The sequence below is a fragment of the Danio rerio genome, chromosome 7 (genome assembly GCF_052040795.2).
Source record: "Danio rerio strain M-AB ecotype USA chromosome 7, GRCz13ab, whole genome shotgun sequence".
In the NCBI taxonomy this organism is placed as follows: Eukaryota; Metazoa; Chordata; class Actinopteri; order Cypriniformes; family Danionidae; genus Danio; species Danio rerio.
The window spans coordinates 24,401,696-24,419,055 of record NC_141027.1 but is presented as its reverse complement, the minus strand read 5'-3'; the positions used below and the strand labels follow the sequence as shown (position 1 = coordinate 24,419,055).

The window sequence follows — 17,360 nt, the reverse complement described above, 5'->3', positions numbered from 1 at the left end:
ATTCTCAATCATTTGCATGTTTACTGCTCCTTTAAAGATTATGGTGTTGCATTTTCTTTTCACTTTGGAGAGATTTTGCATACACATTGTAAAGATGTGTTCTTTAAATCTCAAATGGATATAAAAAAAAAGGGAAAACTGAAAAACAGCAGAATCAAAAGGCAAAAGAGGTATTGTAGACAAAAAATAGGCTTAATTAATAAAAAAAGATGATATAACACAAACAGGAGTACCTTCTTCTGTTCTGAAGTCAGTACTTCTGCATTACCTGAGAGTGGGGCTGGATGCTGTGCTGCATTGCATTTCTGCTAGATGATGCTGCACACTCCATCTCTCCCTCTAGAACAGGCATCACGACTGTATTAACATCTGACTGGGGAGAAGCTGCATGTATAAGAAAAGTGAACGGTGCATCAGCAAACTTGATCAAGCTCATTTCTGCCCAATGGACAGTGTTGTATCATTACTTTGTACCTAGTTGGCATAAAACACAAATATGCACTGATCTGCACCATTCTGCAAATAATTCAGAATTATCAGTATACTGATAAACCTGTGAAACGAGTTTGACCATGAACTGGATCACTAAATGGGTGTGGCTGAAAAACACATTACCAGTCTTATCAGCTTAGATAATACACTAGTAAAAATAATTTAAGACAGGTCACCCAAAATTAAAATTTACTTATTATTTACACGCCCTTGTCTTGTTCCAAACCTTTTTGAGTTTCTTTTTTCTGTTGAACACAAAGAGGATATTTTAAAGAAAGCTAAAAACCTTTAACTACTGACATACACAATAGGAAAGACAAATATTACTGAAATTAAGAGTTGCATGTTTTATGCTTTCTTTAAAATATATAATTTTGTGTTGAACAGAAGAAAGAAACTCAGGTCTGGAACGAGTGAAGGGTCATTAAATAATGACAGAATTTTTAATTTTGGCTGAACTATCCATTTAATATGTGAAATGTTGGCATTTTGTAGTGCAGCCCAAAACATTTTTAAATATGGTTTAATAATATTTTGTATCACCTAGAAATCTATCATTAATCTACTTACAAGTTCTTAACTTGGTAATGTCTCTTCTTTCAGTGCCATTGTCCACTTTCTCCCTGCTTGAGTCCATCATTTTATCTGACCTAACAGCTGTGTCTTGCTGACATTCAAACACAGAAATGCTCTCACATCTTTTGGCATCTGGAGAGTTTTCCATTGGAACTGACAATTGACAGTTTCTGCTTTCTTCCCAGTAATGGCTGGTCTCCAGAACACATTTTGAGGTTATCATGTCCACATTAGATATACATCTAAGACTACCAAGTTGCACTTCTATAAACGCAGCTCTGTCCTCAGAAACAGAATCACTGTTTTCTTTCTCTGGCAACCAGGGTTGTCCATTACTATTCAGCTTGTCCACAATATCAATCATTTTGCCCTCTTCTCCAAATGCAGGCTGACAGTTGTCAATAGGCAACATAAAGTTGAACCTCTTCATTGGAGGAGTCTCAGGTTGACTGCAACCCACTAGGTCTTGTTCAGGGGGGCTCGCTGGCTGAATCCATTTCCTCTTTCTGAAGGTCTGTCCATGGATCTCGGATTGTGTAATAACATCTGCTCTAGCCTGAGGACTCCCCATACTTGTTAAGCAGAACGTCTGCAAACTGTCTTCTCCCTGAACTGAAGGTGTGAAATGCTGGCCGATGGGCGTTATGATATTGTCAGCATGGTCGAATACAAACCTCTCAATAATGGGTAAATTGAGCGCAAACCTATCAATGGCCATGTCTTCCAACTCTGAGGAGTTTGACTGTTCTGCTAGCTCATTTAAATTCAAGTCTCTAAAGAGAAAAACATGAATCAGAAGATAAATTGATCAGCAGGCAAGTTCTATGAATGGAAATTTATGACTAAATATTCTATACATATATACAATATTCTATAGCATTTATTTGTTGATATTAGGAAAATAATGTCATCAATGATGCAGTACTGTATGTTTTGTATAAATAAATAAAAAATGCTGCTTTGATTCATTCGGTTTCATTTGTGGCATTATTCACCTGCTATTCCCTGAGTGCAACTCTACATTTCTGTCATCACCATCCTGCTGCTGGGCCATTCCAAATCCTTGATCGCTCCAGGCTGTAATTTTAATAATTTAACAGATTCCCTCAGACAGAGAAAAATACTGAATCCCTTTTAAACAGTTGCTTGTGAACAAAGTCATCACGCCTATCTTAAAAGTTAAAACTTGCAGTTGAGCGTGAACAAACTAATAAATTTCAACATCCTCTTGGCCATAATAAACCTTAAGTTATTAATTTTGGAAGAAAGTTCCGTTTCTAACTCACTAGCTCTGCTTCTGTCTGCTTTTTGCACATATTGGACCCGAAGGGCTGATATGATTCTCTGTGCAGCTGCAGAGAGAGGAACGGCATTCAGACTGCTGCAGAGGTAGCTCTCCATGTTCGTTGCTGCTCTATTAGACTGTCTTAATCCTGAAGACACAGAAAAAATAGCAATGAGGCTAAGAAGAGGCTTTGGATGAAATCTGACATAGTCAACATACGTAACAGCAGTAGAAATACATTGTTCCACATCAGTCAACTCAGATCTATGAAAATACAATCTACAGTAGATAGACAGCTGGTATTTTCAATAAGACAAAACAATAAGGCAGAAAGTGCTGAAGCAAAACACCTTCATTTATAAAAACTGTCAGAAATACACAAAAAAAAAGACTTGCTCAAAGACTTGCTGAGATAACAAATATTTATTAACAAGGATACATCTGTTAATCACCAAATAAACTAACAACATGATTTATACAAATTATGGAACATCTGTTAAAGTACAATTGCAGATTAATGTAAATCTAGGTACTGAATACAAATTTGTTAACGTACCTAAAGAACAGCAGATAATACAGATCTACATACGAGACCTACAGAAGCAACAATGGTGAGGCCTAACCAATAGGGCATTGATTTCTCAGTTATATAATTTGTGCAGGAAGCTGTACATGTTGGTTGGAGAGGAGAAATGAGATTTGATTCTACATAACCCCTGCTTGAGCTTCTATATCTCTTACTGCTCTGTTGAGTAATCTTGGGTCCAGATGAAAATAGACATACAGTTCCCTCTCTCTCCGCAGGGTGGCACTGCGTTCAAGCCTTCCGCGTTTGGTTTTCAAGTCCCCAACTATCTCCTGAAGAAGCATATACAGGGTCTTCTGCTTGACCTCCAGTTCATCAACAACTATTGTGAGCTCCTAAACAGAGAGACCGGATAAGAAAGTCAGAGAGACACCAAGGCATGAAGCATGACAGGAATTTTACTAAACTTATAGGACAAATGTAAGAGACAGTGTATGTGGTGGAAAGGTGTTTGCCAAAGTCAAAAGGCAGGAAAGAGTTAGAACTATATATAACTTGCATTATCTGTGTTCTGTTGTAAATGTTGTAGCATTCTAAAATCTGCATTTAAGTTCCTAAGAATATTGACAAATGTCTGTGCATTCAAGTACAGAGAAGTGAACAACAAATGCCACTGATGAATGAAATTGATATATAGGACTACAATAAAATAATGGTAAATCAGTTTTAAATTAAAATGAAAAATGAATAAGAGTTGCAGAAACATTTTGATTACATTAGTGCATGTGGCAAATACTCAAAAGCAAAGAACACTGCATCAAAAACCTGAAAATGTTTAAGAGGAATTGTGATTTAAATATAGGTTCTGAACTAACTTTGTTGGAAGCCTCTAAAAGGTACTATCAAAATAAAAAAAGTGTTCATAGATAACTATACATAATGGGTTACATAGACTAGTCGACTTTATTGCTCTCCAGTGACGCCTTTCAATTGATGTCGACTAGTTGCACAGACAAGATCACCTGGTTTGACATGAACTACATGGCAGCTTTACTTTAAACCCCAGTGAACGCAGTGAAGATGTGCATCGAGAAGACGTCTGATAACCAAGATGAGCCAGTAACCACGAAAAACAAAAACAAGATTTTGAGCAGCTTTCTAGCGTAAACTATCATATTAGTAAAATATGCGTCAGAGCAAGTCTCTGACATTGTAATAGGCTCAGCATCATAACTAGAGCCATACAATCTGCGGACATTTTGCTATTTCTGCACAGAATTTTGTAAAACAATTGTGTATTTATGCTAAATGATTTTGGGAATATCATAACTAAAAACTATCATAACTTAATAAATAAAAGTTAAAAAAAAATGTTATTTACAATGCAAATCCAATTAGATCCACTGTAATTATGTTTAGTAAACAAAGCAAGTCTCTCATATATCTACGAAAAGACTGACAATATGACTTTACAAACTGTATTATAAATTAATCACACATTTTCATATTAGTCAATAATATTACTGAAATTAATTTCAAAAGTGAATAAATATACATTTACACACAATAGACTGAATGATGGGCAAAAAATCTGGGGAAATCTGCAGATTTCTGTGTGCGCAGACTAGGTATGGGACGATAAATGTTTTCAAGATATACTGCGGTTAGAAAAAGTCAAGGTTTTAAAACTGAAAAAAAATTTCTGTTATACTGTTTTTTAAATTTTTTTTTACATTATTTTAGGACAGTATCTCTAGCAAAAACACATATCCAAAGATACCATTTTAAATTGTAAAGAAATCTGTAAGATGTATGCATTACTTCTGCACTAAAATATTGCCTATTGTTACATTCTTACTAGAACGTGCAGTGATCAATGTGTTGTCTGTGTTTATTTGGCAGTTGAATTAGCCCAAGTGCTTAACTAAAGGGATGACAATCCATATGTTTTGCATTAAAATTAGTCACTGGTAATGTTGCATTATTTTTGTAATGTGTTATGAGCTGTTACAGCACGTGTATATATTTCACATATATATTTTACATATAAAGTGTGGCATGTTGCAAAACATTTGCATGTTGTGTTTTACTAATGACATCACCAGCAACAAGTCAAAATCAACTTGACTTTGATAACATAAAACGATCTAAAGTCGCTCAACACCAAGTATACATCAGTATAAATAAAATATGTTGTACTGTGAGGTGTTACAGTAACAAGAAAAACCAAAGCCCCAGACAACTCTGAATCTCACCAAACAATAAAAACAAGCAGATGAAAACAAAAATCCACCACCAAATAATTATGTGCAGGAGAACTCATTTGTGTCACCAATAAGAATGACAAATCAATATGCTCACATTTTTTTGGGATTCACGAGCGATGACGGCGGTGAGGTTGAGAAAAAAGAAAGACATACCTGTGCATGTGGGCAGAGCTCCAGTGCAGGTGTGGCTGTAGCACATACCTGCGGCCTCAGGAGAGGCTGCACAATGTCCGAGTACGCCACTTGGTCAAGAGCATCTCGGTCACGTTCTAATCGAGCTCCAGTATAAGCCTGCTCTTGTCTTGCTCCATCCAAAGCCTCTTGTACAGTGATCAAATCCTCTTGTAGTTTGGAGGCTGCAGTTTCCAGCTTACTGTAAGTTTGAAATGGATCCTCTCTGTTTGTGGATGCTTTTCCCAACTCAAGCATCTGGAGCAACCTGAGGGATAAATGCAGTAAATGGTACATGTGTATTACCAACTAAACCTGCATTACATGGTACAAATTGTTAAGTTAAAACTCTCTTCATTCACAGTCAGGTTACCTGGTAAAGGCTGTGTCCTTGGAGCTGATGACCTGTTGATTAGCATTAGCACCAAGGAAGGGGTCTTCAGTCAAGTGAGATTGTGTTAAAGTGTTTTCTCTTTGAGTAGCATCTTTTGTTGCTCCCTCCAGCCTCTCCACAATGCCATTAATTTGCCCCATCACCCTCTTTCCTCTCAGAAGCTCTGCATCCTGGGCCAGACGTAAAAGTTCAAAAAAGGCTTTTTGATGGAGAAGCTGGTCACGAACCTCAGTCTGTCTGGAGGCGAGGTAATTTTGCCTGGCTACCTGAAGAGCGAGATCACCACGCACCACAGGGATGTTAAGAAGACGTGCACAGTCTCGTAATGCAGAGCGGACTGGGTCTAACAAAAGAGATTGAATTTCAAACTGAACTGATGTGATCTCAGAGCGTAGGTCAGGCTCAAGTCTGCTCACCGGCGAGTAGTGCACAGCCTACAAGGAGAAAATAATGAAAATGAGAAACATTTAGATTTACTGATGTAAACTTTTTTTACAGTATTTTTTTACATTTTAACACAACCTTGGAAGATAAAAATATTTTGCCGTTTTTGCCTCAGTTTTAAATCGAAAGTCTCAAAATGAATGTCAGAATGAAAATAACAACGTATAGTATGCTATAAAAATACAGACAAAAATGTGATTACTAATGAAAACCCAATGAAAAAAGCTCCTTCATAATTTCAATATGAACATTACATAAAATAGTATAAAGATTATTTTATTATTGCAAATAAATACTTTGCCACTATATAGTCATCATTCAACACACTGATGTAATATAATATAATATAATATAATATAATATAATATAATATAATATAATATAATATAATATAATATAATATAATATAATCTGAACAAAGTATTTACCTCTGAGCTGCTGTTCAATCGCTGGATAAGCCACTCTTTTGCTGTCTTGTCACCATTCTCTTCAGCTTTCTCTTTCACCACCTGGTATTGAGCCACTATAAATGCCCACTGCAGTTGTGCCATCTCCTTCTTCCTAAGCTCCACTAGTTCTTCATCCACCTCTTTCCCATTCTCACTGCAACAGCTCAGATTGGTCATCTGGGAGCGACTGAAAGTCGAGGTCTCCATTAAGTCCGAGATTACCTGAAAGAATTGACGCTGTGTGTATGAAGCCAGAGTTTTGGTAAATTGCTCCTGTTGATGGAGGAAAGGCTCTAGAGGACACTGAGAGAAGAGCACTGGGCTCCCTGATTGAAGACCTAAAGATGGAGAGGCACTATCTTTGCTCCTTAGGGAATTAGAAAGATCACTTTGGAAAAAGCCAGCCAGTTTGGTGGTCTCCTTTGACAGGTTGTCTAGAGCTGAATTGGTGTATGCATTTTCGGCTGCTAGGGCAGAGTTGGCATCCTTTACTTTATTGTCTCCTTCCTGCAGCAGCATTTGGGACAGAGAGGAGTTTGCACCCCAGCTGGCTGCTTGCATTTGCAGCTTGTTAAGTCTGCGTTGTTTTAGCTGCTTTTCCTTACGGAGGGCTTGAAGTTCTGTCTCAAGTTCCTCAATTGTAACAGTTCCTTCTCCCCCCAGTGAAGAACAGCTCTGTGACCCGAAACCCCCATCCGCGGGCAAACAGGTTTTAAGCAGCTCAGCCAGTGTGGCCTCATCTAAAATTGGTTTCCCAGACTCTTGTAGTGACTTGTACGCTTGCAATTCTTCTGGTGCTAAAACATTGCAGCGTTTCAGGCGGTTGCAGACAATGCGTAAAAGGTGCAGGTTATCTGGTGCTGTGTCAAATAACCAGTCAAACTCTGAACATTTCAGCATTGAAGCCCGTGGGTAACCCAACCGTGACAACGCCTCAACAAACTGAGCCCCGTCCAGCATGGCTGCTTATGTGGTTGTGGCTCACACTTCAGAGATAGTTTGTTACCCTAAAGCAGATGGTCAAAAACATTTATAGCAGGCTCAAATGATTCTATGTATTCACAAAGAGAAGGCCCAGTTAAGGTCTGTGTTACATGATGTACTGCATGTGTCAAACTTAAAGACTGTGGGCCAAAACCAGCCTGCCATACAATTTTATGTGACCTGCAAGAGCATGATTCAAATCAAATGCAAACTTAGTAATTTATCCTAGTAGATAGTAGATTACATACAAAGCCAATGTGACGTCCAAGTTAAAGATATTCAACTCAAGCGTTGAAAATTCACATAAAAAGCAACCAATGAGTAATCTAGAGCAAGTGATACTGTGGATCGTTTATGGTGTGAACCTAGCATAATAATAAGGATTTTATGGGTGTCAAATTCAGTTTCTGGAGGCCTGTGAGTTTCAAACAAGCCTGATGAACTTAGAATTAGTTTAATCATGTGTGTTTTATTGGTGTTAAAGCTAAACAGTCCAAAGTTGTGGTCCTCCAGAAACTGAGTGGGACCTGTATTGACTATAAACTACATCTCCCATAAAACATGTCTAGCTTATTATTTGTCGTTCCATAGTTCTGCTCCTCTGAAATATGTCAGTGTTTTGGAGAAAGGTAGTGACTTGTGTTTAATTATATTTGCCTTTGCTATTTAATTAAAGTAATGTGGGTTTCTTAACCTGATAAAGTTATTTATATTAAAATATCCCAGAGAAGTAACATCTATTTTACATTTATTTATTTGTTACTTTTACGGCAGTTATAATGTTGAAGTTACCCATAAATGAGTTTGACACCTTTGCTGTAAGCTGTAACATAAAACCCACACAGACACAAATTATAACAGTAGTGAGTGAGTGAAGCAGTCCATCTGCCAGGTTGTCATTATTACATGACCATTCCACATCAGTTGTGTTATTTTATTCTATATATATGCTTCACTCCCATTCATAAATTCTCTCAGTGTCTATTGGATGTGCACTTCCGAATCTTACAGGTAGGGCCAGACGGAATCTGCGGATGTTTTTTGCTTTTTCTGCTGAGAATTTTGGTAAAAATCTGCAGATTTCTGCAGAATTATTTTGGGAGTATCATAACTAAAACCTTTACATGTGAAATAAAAAAATAATATATTTTTAACTTTTATCTAATGTTTAAAATGCAAATCCAATTAGATCCACTTTATTTGGTAAAAAAAACAATTTTGTAATATAATATATCTAGTAAAAGACAGAAAATATTACTGTACAAACTGCATTGTACATAAATCAGATGAACATTTTCACATTAGTCAATAGTATTCCTGAAATTATTTTAAAAACTGAATAAATATAGATTTACACACATTTACTCAAGTAAATAAACAGAATTAATGATGGGCAAAAATCTGTGGAATTCTGCGCTCGCTGATTTCAGGTGGGCCTACAGGATTTCAAACACAGCCTGACAGCTGGTGTCAATAAAAAAAAAATTAAGCTAATTTTTCTCTTAAAACTCAAAAGAAAAAAATATACTGTTTCTAAAGCTAATTATAAATCAAAGACTAGCTTTCATGTTTGTAATTATACAAATTAAATCATTTTTACATTAAAAAACTAAGAAAAAATGGCGTTATCTGCTTTTTTTCTGTGCTAAAAAACTACTGAAATAAGAGTATATAGTCTCACAACACTTTAACAGCCTATATATCGTTAAGGGTTTATATATTATTACAGGGTTCATACACTATTTTACTACAAAAACTACCTTGACTTATCCAAGACTTTCAAGTAGATTTTTATGGCCTAATGTTTCATACAATGTCTACATAAAAAAACAATACGTGTTAAAATTTATAACAGCATTTTGTAGACCACACAACAATCTATTTAGTTTCAGCTTATTTTTATATCAATGTAAAATTGATTAAAAAAATGCTAACCTATATTCAAGTATACAGATATCTGCTTTCCATGACTTTTCCAAAACTTGGTGGGTTTTTCTGAAATTTTAGGACTGGAAAATGCCATGTCAAAATTCCATGACTTTTTTTGTTAATACATTTCTGTAAGTTACATGAATACTGTTAGGCTCCACAAAAACCATCAAATAGTGCTATTCAAACTATTTTTGAGAAGAACACTCTCATCATGACAAGAAGTTATAATGGACGGTAATTTACAAGACTCATTGATCAGTTTGTCACCAAGTTAGCCAGAAAATTTAAACACGACTCGGTTATGAAAAAGACTCCAACAGCTAACGTAAAGTCAAATAGGCTTTCATTTTAAAGGCAGAATGTCATAAGAACAAGTTAACGGTAAATTGATTTGAATTTCAAGAACTGTTGACGATTATCTGAGCGCATCCGCTGCTACATTAAAAGCTGTGGCAACTTGTTACTTTCCAATTCAATTTTTCAAAAGCTGGATGTGATATGTACTTCACAAAACAGCTTATAATAATAATAATAATGATAATATTTATAATAACAAATATACCTACCTCGGAAAACAGAATTGTTTTCATGAGACACTCAATCTGCCTCGCTTGTCACTTCCGAAATGCCCGCGCTTGCCTTCGTCACGTGACATGAAGTGGTTCCTCGACAAATAAATGATTTCAAACACTTATTTTTTTCTCATTAAACTTGGAATTATATTATAATAAAGCGTATGATTGTATAAAAATATATACAAAATTGGACGTCAGTAAAAACAATTCAGAAAGTTTATCGTTGAAGGTGATTGACAAATGCTGTCGGCCAATCACATAACTACAAATAGTCAGCTGTTTGAGAGTCAGCCAATCAGGTTGACGGTTTGTGGGAGGGGTTTAAACATTTTTGCTACCGTATGTGTGTGCGCGCAACCCAAGAAGAACAGAACTGAAGTGGTCGTGTGCGCAGCATTAAACGGGTAAGTATAATAGGATATCGATGTTAAATTATGATGGCTATAATTCTTTCTGCTACATAATGTTTAGATTTTTTGTAGTTGAAAGCAAAACATTAGCGTTGTTTGGGAATCTGTGATTTTGTAAATCCCTAATAACGTTACTTCCCTTTTACTTTCTGCATGCACATATTCATTAAATATATATTTTTTTTGTTTTTACAGTTTCTGCAAAAAAAGAGTCATGGCTCAAGCCAAAATCTGGGTCCTGAAGCAGCATTTTGATGGCTTTCCCAAAGACTCCGACTTTGAGCTGAAAGTTGAGCAGCTGTCTGAGCCAGCAAATGGAGGTTTGTGATCTTCAGATATCATGCCCTTCATGCTTGCACTTTGGAGAACTAATTGTTCTTGTTGTTCAGAGGTTCTTCTGGAGGCCCTTTTTCTTAGTGTGGATCCTTACATGAGGTGAGTTTTAAAAAGTAAAGTGCTCTGCTGCAGGTGTGTTAACATCTGCATTTCCTAAATTACTGCCTGCTGAAATGAAATTACAGGTAATCATGAGGTAAAGTGGGTTTTATATTCTCACATTCGTTCAGTGACAACTTGTGGCATGTTCCTAATATTGTTTACCATGGAACTTTTAATATTTGGTCAGAAATCTCCTGCAAGCATGACTTGAAAACAACATTAGCACTATTTAATTGACTGTGAACAGTGTTGTACTTTGATAGTCATTGGCTGCTAATATGATTTCACGACTTAGAATTTGCAAACAATACCTTTCTGTATTTTTTTTTTGTTTAACTTGTTTAACTCTAAAAATATCTTACTCAGTCCCTGCTTTATCGGGTGTCACCACAAAAGTGTCTGAACCTATTTAAATTAAGATGCAACATAGACTTTGTAAATAAGAAAATAAAGCTTTCTGGAAAAATAATCAGATATTTATTATTTCTTGAACTATAAACTCACATAAAATATGTCTTGTTAATGCATTAATGATTATTTCTCCTAAATCTATTTTTTCTAGGCCATTCAGCAGTTTTCGTATGAAAGCAGAAGACGTGATGATTGGAACTCAGGTTGCCAAGTAAGAGAAATAACCATTCTGTCACTAACAAGCAGATTTATCACGTTAAATCCCTTTCATTAAAATTGCAAAACAAATGGTTTTTCCACTCCGTTTAAAAGATCACAGTCTGGTGATCATTAAAAAAAGAAAGCATCTGTGATTTATTTAGAGTTGATGACTGTTAGTCAGGGTACCTGATAATAAACAGACCAAGAACTGGCTCCGTGATCAAAGTAGTGCCTGTTTAAACTACACATACTTTAAGAAACCAGTTTAGACAAGTTTGTGTTTAGTAAATGCCCACTTTAAGAGCTTTGAATAAAATCAGTTTGTATTGTTTGTCATGCAAGTTGTCTTTCTTATATTTTGACTGTAGGGTGATTAAAAGTAATAATCCCTCATTCCCTGTGGGCTGCCATGTGGTTGGTCGATCTGGTTGGCGAACACATACCTTGTCAGATGGGAGTGATCTCACTAAAATCTTGGATGACTGGCCTCATGATGTCTCCCTCTCACATGCTCTCGGAGCCATCGGCATGCCCGGGTAAAGTTCACGCGCTGCTTCTTTCAAAGCCACTCTTTCTTTTACAAATAGTTCTGGAAAGGTTAAACACATGTAAATCACTATGGAGCATGCAAATGGAGCATGTTATTTCTTACAAAAAAATTGCATAAGTTATTGGGATACACATAAAAAAATCACTTACCCTCAAGTTATTCCAAACCAGCATGAATATCATTCAGTTGTTGAACATTGATTGTATCCAAACATTTTTTTCCTTACTACGGGAGTAAACAAAAAAGCAGATGTTTGTTTGCCAACGTTTAATAAGCAGAATATTAAGTTTTTGCACAGGGTGCGAAGGAATACAGATTTAGAAAGTCTGCAAAAGACAATGAGATACCAAAGAAAACAGACACCAGGTAACAAGGTAAAAAAAAGTAAACCCAAAGCAAACAAAAAGTAAATAAAATTCTAGAAATTTTAAAATGGTAGCAGAAAGTTGGATGCTAGATGAAAAAGATGAAAAATATCTAGAATAAATAAACTGAAATCTTTCTGCGTTCACGTGGGTTTCCTCCGGGTGCTCTGGTTTTCCCTACAGTCCAAAGACATGCTGTACAGCTGAATTTGGTAGACTAAATTGTCCGTAGTGTGTGAGTGTGTGTGGATGTTTCCCTGAGATGGGTTGTGGCTGAAAGGGCATCCGCTGCGTAAAATGTGCTGGATAAGTTGGCGGTTCATTCTGCTTTGGCGACCCCGGAATGAAAAAGGGACTAAGCCGAAAAGAAAATGAATGAATGAATGAATGAAATAAACTGAAAAGCAGGACAGCAGACACAGAAAATAAAACAAGATAAATAAAAAGGGCAAAAATACAAAATGTTAAAAGAAAAAACTAGAAAATAAAGAACTATAGACTGAAAAAGTAGCAAATAAAAGTTATCTAAACATAGAAGAAAAAAAGAAAACTGGAAATATTTGACTAGGCAATTTCTATTAGACACAAGTGAGAGGAATGTGCGCACAGAAAAAAAAACGAAAAGCACAGTAGAAAGGGTTCAGAACACACAAAGACAAGGTAAGCACAATTATAAAGAAAACAACAAGAAGGCATGTTGATTAAAACTGAGGAGGCGAGATGAGAGGAGCACATAGCCGACACAAACAAACTCAAAGCTATGAAAGCTCAGACATGAAACAAACAGGCAAGACTGGCAAGGATGTCAGGGCGAGATCTGGGCATTAAGTTATAGCTATTGTTCATGCTGTGAACAGACTATAATTTTGAGGGGGAAATTATACATAATTAAAAATTACACTCCTAAAATTATGTGCTTTGGTATTAGGACTAACAAAACAAAAATGTTTGATCACATTTTTTAACAGAATCAACTCATAAGATCTGTGAATGGGGCATTGCTTTTTCTTCAACTCCAAGAAAACAAAAACAAAAAATGCTATTCTGAAGTCCTCTCTTTTTTTATGGTGGAAAGCTCCCACACTCATGAAATCTTGCTGTCCTGTAGCAGAATGGTTTTCTGAATCCTGCATGTGCCATGTAAAACAGGTTGAGTTATGTGAAGTGTGTCATAAAACCTTTTGAGTTGGGCCAGACAGAATCTGCACATTTTTTGCTATTTCTGCAGAGAATTTAGAAAAAATCTGCAGATTTATTTGTTGAATAATTTTAGGAGTATCATAACTAAAAACTATTTAGTTACTAATAAAAACTTTTATTTAATGTTTGCAATGCAAATCTAATTAGATCCATTTATTTGGTAAACAAAGCAAGTCTCTCATATAATATATCTTATAAAAGACAGAGAATATTACTTTACAAACTGTATTGTAAATAAATCATATCAACATTTTAATATTACTATTATTATTACTATTACAATAATATTAGTGAAATAATAAAAAAACTAAATAATTATAACATTACAAGCATTTACACAAGTTAATACATAGACTCGATGATGGGCTAAAAATTGGCGTAAATATGCAGATTTCTATGCCTGCAGATTTAATGTGGGCCTGAAGTGTTTAAGTTGGTGGGAATAATACACAATTAACATTTAATGTCCGGCTTATAATGATAGCATTAAAAGAAGCATTATTTTGCTCCACAGGCTGACTGCACTCTATGGTTTAGAGGAGGTATGTGCCATCAAACCAGGAGAAACCCTACTAGTTAATGCAGCTGCAGGGGCGGTGGGCTCTGTGGTGGGTCAGATTGCCAAACTTAAAGGCTGCAAGGTTGTGGGTTCAGCAGGAGGTGATGACAAGGTGGCATATCTGAAAGAGCTGGGCTTTGACCAGGCCTTCAACTACAAGACCGTCCCCTCACTGGAGGAAGCACTGAAGAACGCTTCACCTGAAGGATACGACTGCTACTTTGAAAACGTAAGAATTTAATGGTACTAGCAGGTAGAGCTGCACAATATATTGAAAAATTATCAATATCGTGATAATAGAATTCTCATTTCCAGGTTTCTCAGTAGCGGTAGTCATCATAGTTAGAAAAACTTAAAGCAATGTGAACAATTTTTTTTTCCAATCTTATTTGCTCAACTAATAAAAGAAAAACTCCACGAAGATGTTATAAAGACTTTCGAAAAAACAAGGAAAATATAGCATGAAAAAATAACGTCATTCACATAGACGCTACATTAAAAACGCCTCGTAAGCAAAGATGATATAATGCATACATGAATGCATATAAATGTTTACACGTTTTTAAAAATATCTAAATATTAAACACTTTTTCTGGATTTAAGATGCTGATGACTGTTAGACGCATCATAACAGGCTTGTAAAAAGGGTGCAATAAATGAAATTGTTAACATTTGTGTGTTTCATGCATAGGTTTATTTATGCATGTAATGTGATCGGAAAAACATCCTATACCTGTTTATTTTAGTATGATAATCACATAAATAAAATATATATTTTTAAATGGTTAATAGACATAGCATTTCTCTAAGGACATGTTACATCGCAAGACATATCAATATCGCAATACTCAACAACAATATTCCATATCATATTTTCCCATTATTGTGTAACCCTACCTACTAGCAGGTTCATACGTTTTGTGAAACTAATTCTAAAATAACGGTACCTATGATCTTAATCTAGCTGTCATTCGCTGTTTTAGTTATTAAAACTTTTTTGAGTACATTTACTGTGGGTAGCTCTTTTAAACTGTTTGCACATTGACAATAAAGAACTGAACTGATTCTTTACTGGTTTGGTTTCCAGGTGGGCGGCCATTTTTCGAGTGTCGCAATTCCGCAGATGAAGGATTTGGGGCGTATTGCTGTGTGTGGAGCGATATCGCTGTATAATGACTCCACCCCACAAACAGGTTTGTGTTTCTTATGTGTGTAATCCGCTTACTGCTTTGAATGACCTTTATGACCAAACCGAAACTGTTTAGTCACCATTAGTGAAGCATAAACTTGGACATGACAGATTGATTAATGATAGCATGAATCCTTTTTTAGGACCCTATCAACAGATGACCATGATTGTAAAGCAGCTGAAAATGGAGGGTTTCTTGGTGGGCAGATGGGAACATAAAAACGAGGAGTCTCTGAAGCGCTTGCTGACCTGGATGCAGGAGGTATGACAGAAAGCTTGGTTTCCTTACTAGTTTGATTTTCAACATAAAATGTGCTCACTTTAAAGTGGTTCCAATTATTACAATCAGCTTTTCTTGTTGAGCACAAAAGAAGATATTTTGAAGAATGTTTAAAACCGGTAACCACTGATATCCATAATGCGAAAAAATATGATTGAAGTTGGTTACCAATTTCTAACAATCTTTAGAGGAACCATCCCTTTTAATACTGTACAATACTTAATCTTACTAAAATGATTTCATTTCTTTTCGGCTTAGTCCTTTTAATAATTTGGGGTGGCCATAGCGGAATGAACCGCCAACTTATCCAGCACATGTTTTACGCAATGGATGCCCTTCCAGCTGCAACCCATCACTAGGAAAAACCCATACATGCTCATTCACACACTCATACACTACGAACAATTTAGCCTACCCAATTCACCTATACTGCATGTCTTTAAACTTGTGGGGGAAACCGGAGGACACTCACATGAACACGGGGAGAACATGCAAACTGCATACAGGAACACCAACTGACTGAGCCGAGGCTCGAACCAGCGACATTCTTGCTGTGAGGCGACAGCACTACCTACTGCGCCACCGCATCGCCCAAAATGATATGTTTTTCAAAATAAAAAAGTGTAATGTATTGGTAATGATGCAGTTTTTCTTAATTTGATGGTCTACAGGGAAAGCTGAAGTGTAAGGAACATGTCACTGTTGGCTTTGAAAACATGCCCGCTGCGTTCATGGGGATGCTGAAGGGGGACAACATCGGGAAGGCCATTGTTAAAGTTTGATTTGAAGCACTTCAATGATTTGCATCCTATACTGTAACAGCAATCATGCTGTTTGTGTCAGCAATTCTTCATTAATAACAATGTTTCCATGTTGTGGTGTTAATTTTGATTTACAATAAATGTTCTTTTTCTAAACGAGTGTCTCATTTTGCACAACTTGGAATGAAATTATGCTTTTTTGAATATTGTAAGCATATACATTTTTTTTTTTTACCAGAGATTAGATTAAACATTTAATTACTGGTCATTATTTTTCTGCACTTTTACATTTTGGTATGAAAAATATTTATTGTTATATTAATTTATATTTAGTATATGCCAAGTCATTGTGAACTAGACAAATTACGCAAATAACAACATGTAAATCATTAATGAATCGGGTAATTAAGGTTATATTTTGAATGACACTAATGCAATATGATAAGCAAGGTTATCTTGTTTTTAGACTCGTCATTGAGTTTATTTATTTACTTGTGTAAAGTGTGTAAATGCATATTGAATTTCAGTACTATTGTTGACGTATGAAAATGTTCATATGATTTATTCACAATACAGTTTGTGACAAAATATTTTCTGTCTTGTAGTAGATATATTATATGAGAGACCAGATAGGTGGATCTAATTGAATTTGCATTGTAAACGTTAAATAAAAATTAAAAAGGTATTATTTTTTGATTTCATATATGGTTTTAGGTTATGATACTCCTTAAATCATTTCAAATAAATCTGCAGATTTTTAAATAAAATTCTCAGCAGAAAAAACAAAAAATGTCAGCAGATTCTGTCTGGCCCTACTCATGGGTTTCGGGTTTCATGACAGAATATGCCTTTTCAAAGTGAACCATCCCTTTAAAAGTTTGCAACAACCCAGTTTGAGAAG

The 17,360-nt window shown here is 35.7% G+C and overlaps 3 protein-coding genes across 3 annotated transcripts in view; 1 reads left to right on the top strand and 2 right to left on the bottom strand.

The window, feature by feature from the left end:
* poln (polymerase (DNA directed) nu) overlaps window positions 1-10,139 on the bottom strand; it is a 63,697-nt gene extending 53,558 nt beyond the window's left edge. The window contains 5 exon segments of the mRNA NM_001100026.1: window positions 269-384; window positions 1,063-1,841; window positions 2,064-2,145; window positions 2,355-2,501; window positions 10,087-10,139. Of these exon segments, the coding sequence (NP_001093496.1) occupies window positions 269-384; window positions 1,063-1,841; window positions 2,064-2,145; window positions 2,355-2,469 (1,092 nt within the window). The 5' untranslated portion in view covers window positions 2,470-2,501; window positions 10,087-10,139.
* haus3 (HAUS augmin-like complex, subunit 3) lies at window positions 2,758-10,151 on the bottom strand. The gene is given in 5 exon segments (NM_001077171.2): window positions 2,758-3,274; window positions 5,348-5,585; window positions 5,691-6,145; window positions 6,584-7,611; window positions 10,087-10,151. Coding segments are annotated over 4 exon segments (1,890 nt in total). The 5' UTR covers window positions 7,565-7,611; window positions 10,087-10,151; the 3' UTR covers window positions 2,758-3,058.
* A 285-nt stretch (window positions 10,152-10,436) lies between these two features.
* ptgr1.1 (prostaglandin reductase 1, tandem duplicate 1) lies at window positions 10,437-16,615 on the top strand. The gene is given in 9 exon segments (NM_001008651.1): window positions 10,437-10,499; window positions 10,701-10,825; window positions 10,895-10,940; window positions 11,506-11,565; window positions 11,924-12,091; window positions 14,185-14,458; window positions 15,317-15,422; window positions 15,562-15,680; window positions 16,370-16,615. Coding segments are annotated over 8 exon segments (990 nt in total). The 5' UTR covers window positions 10,437-10,499; window positions 10,701-10,719; the 3' UTR covers window positions 16,481-16,615.
* Window positions 16,616-17,360: the final 745 nt, after the last annotated feature.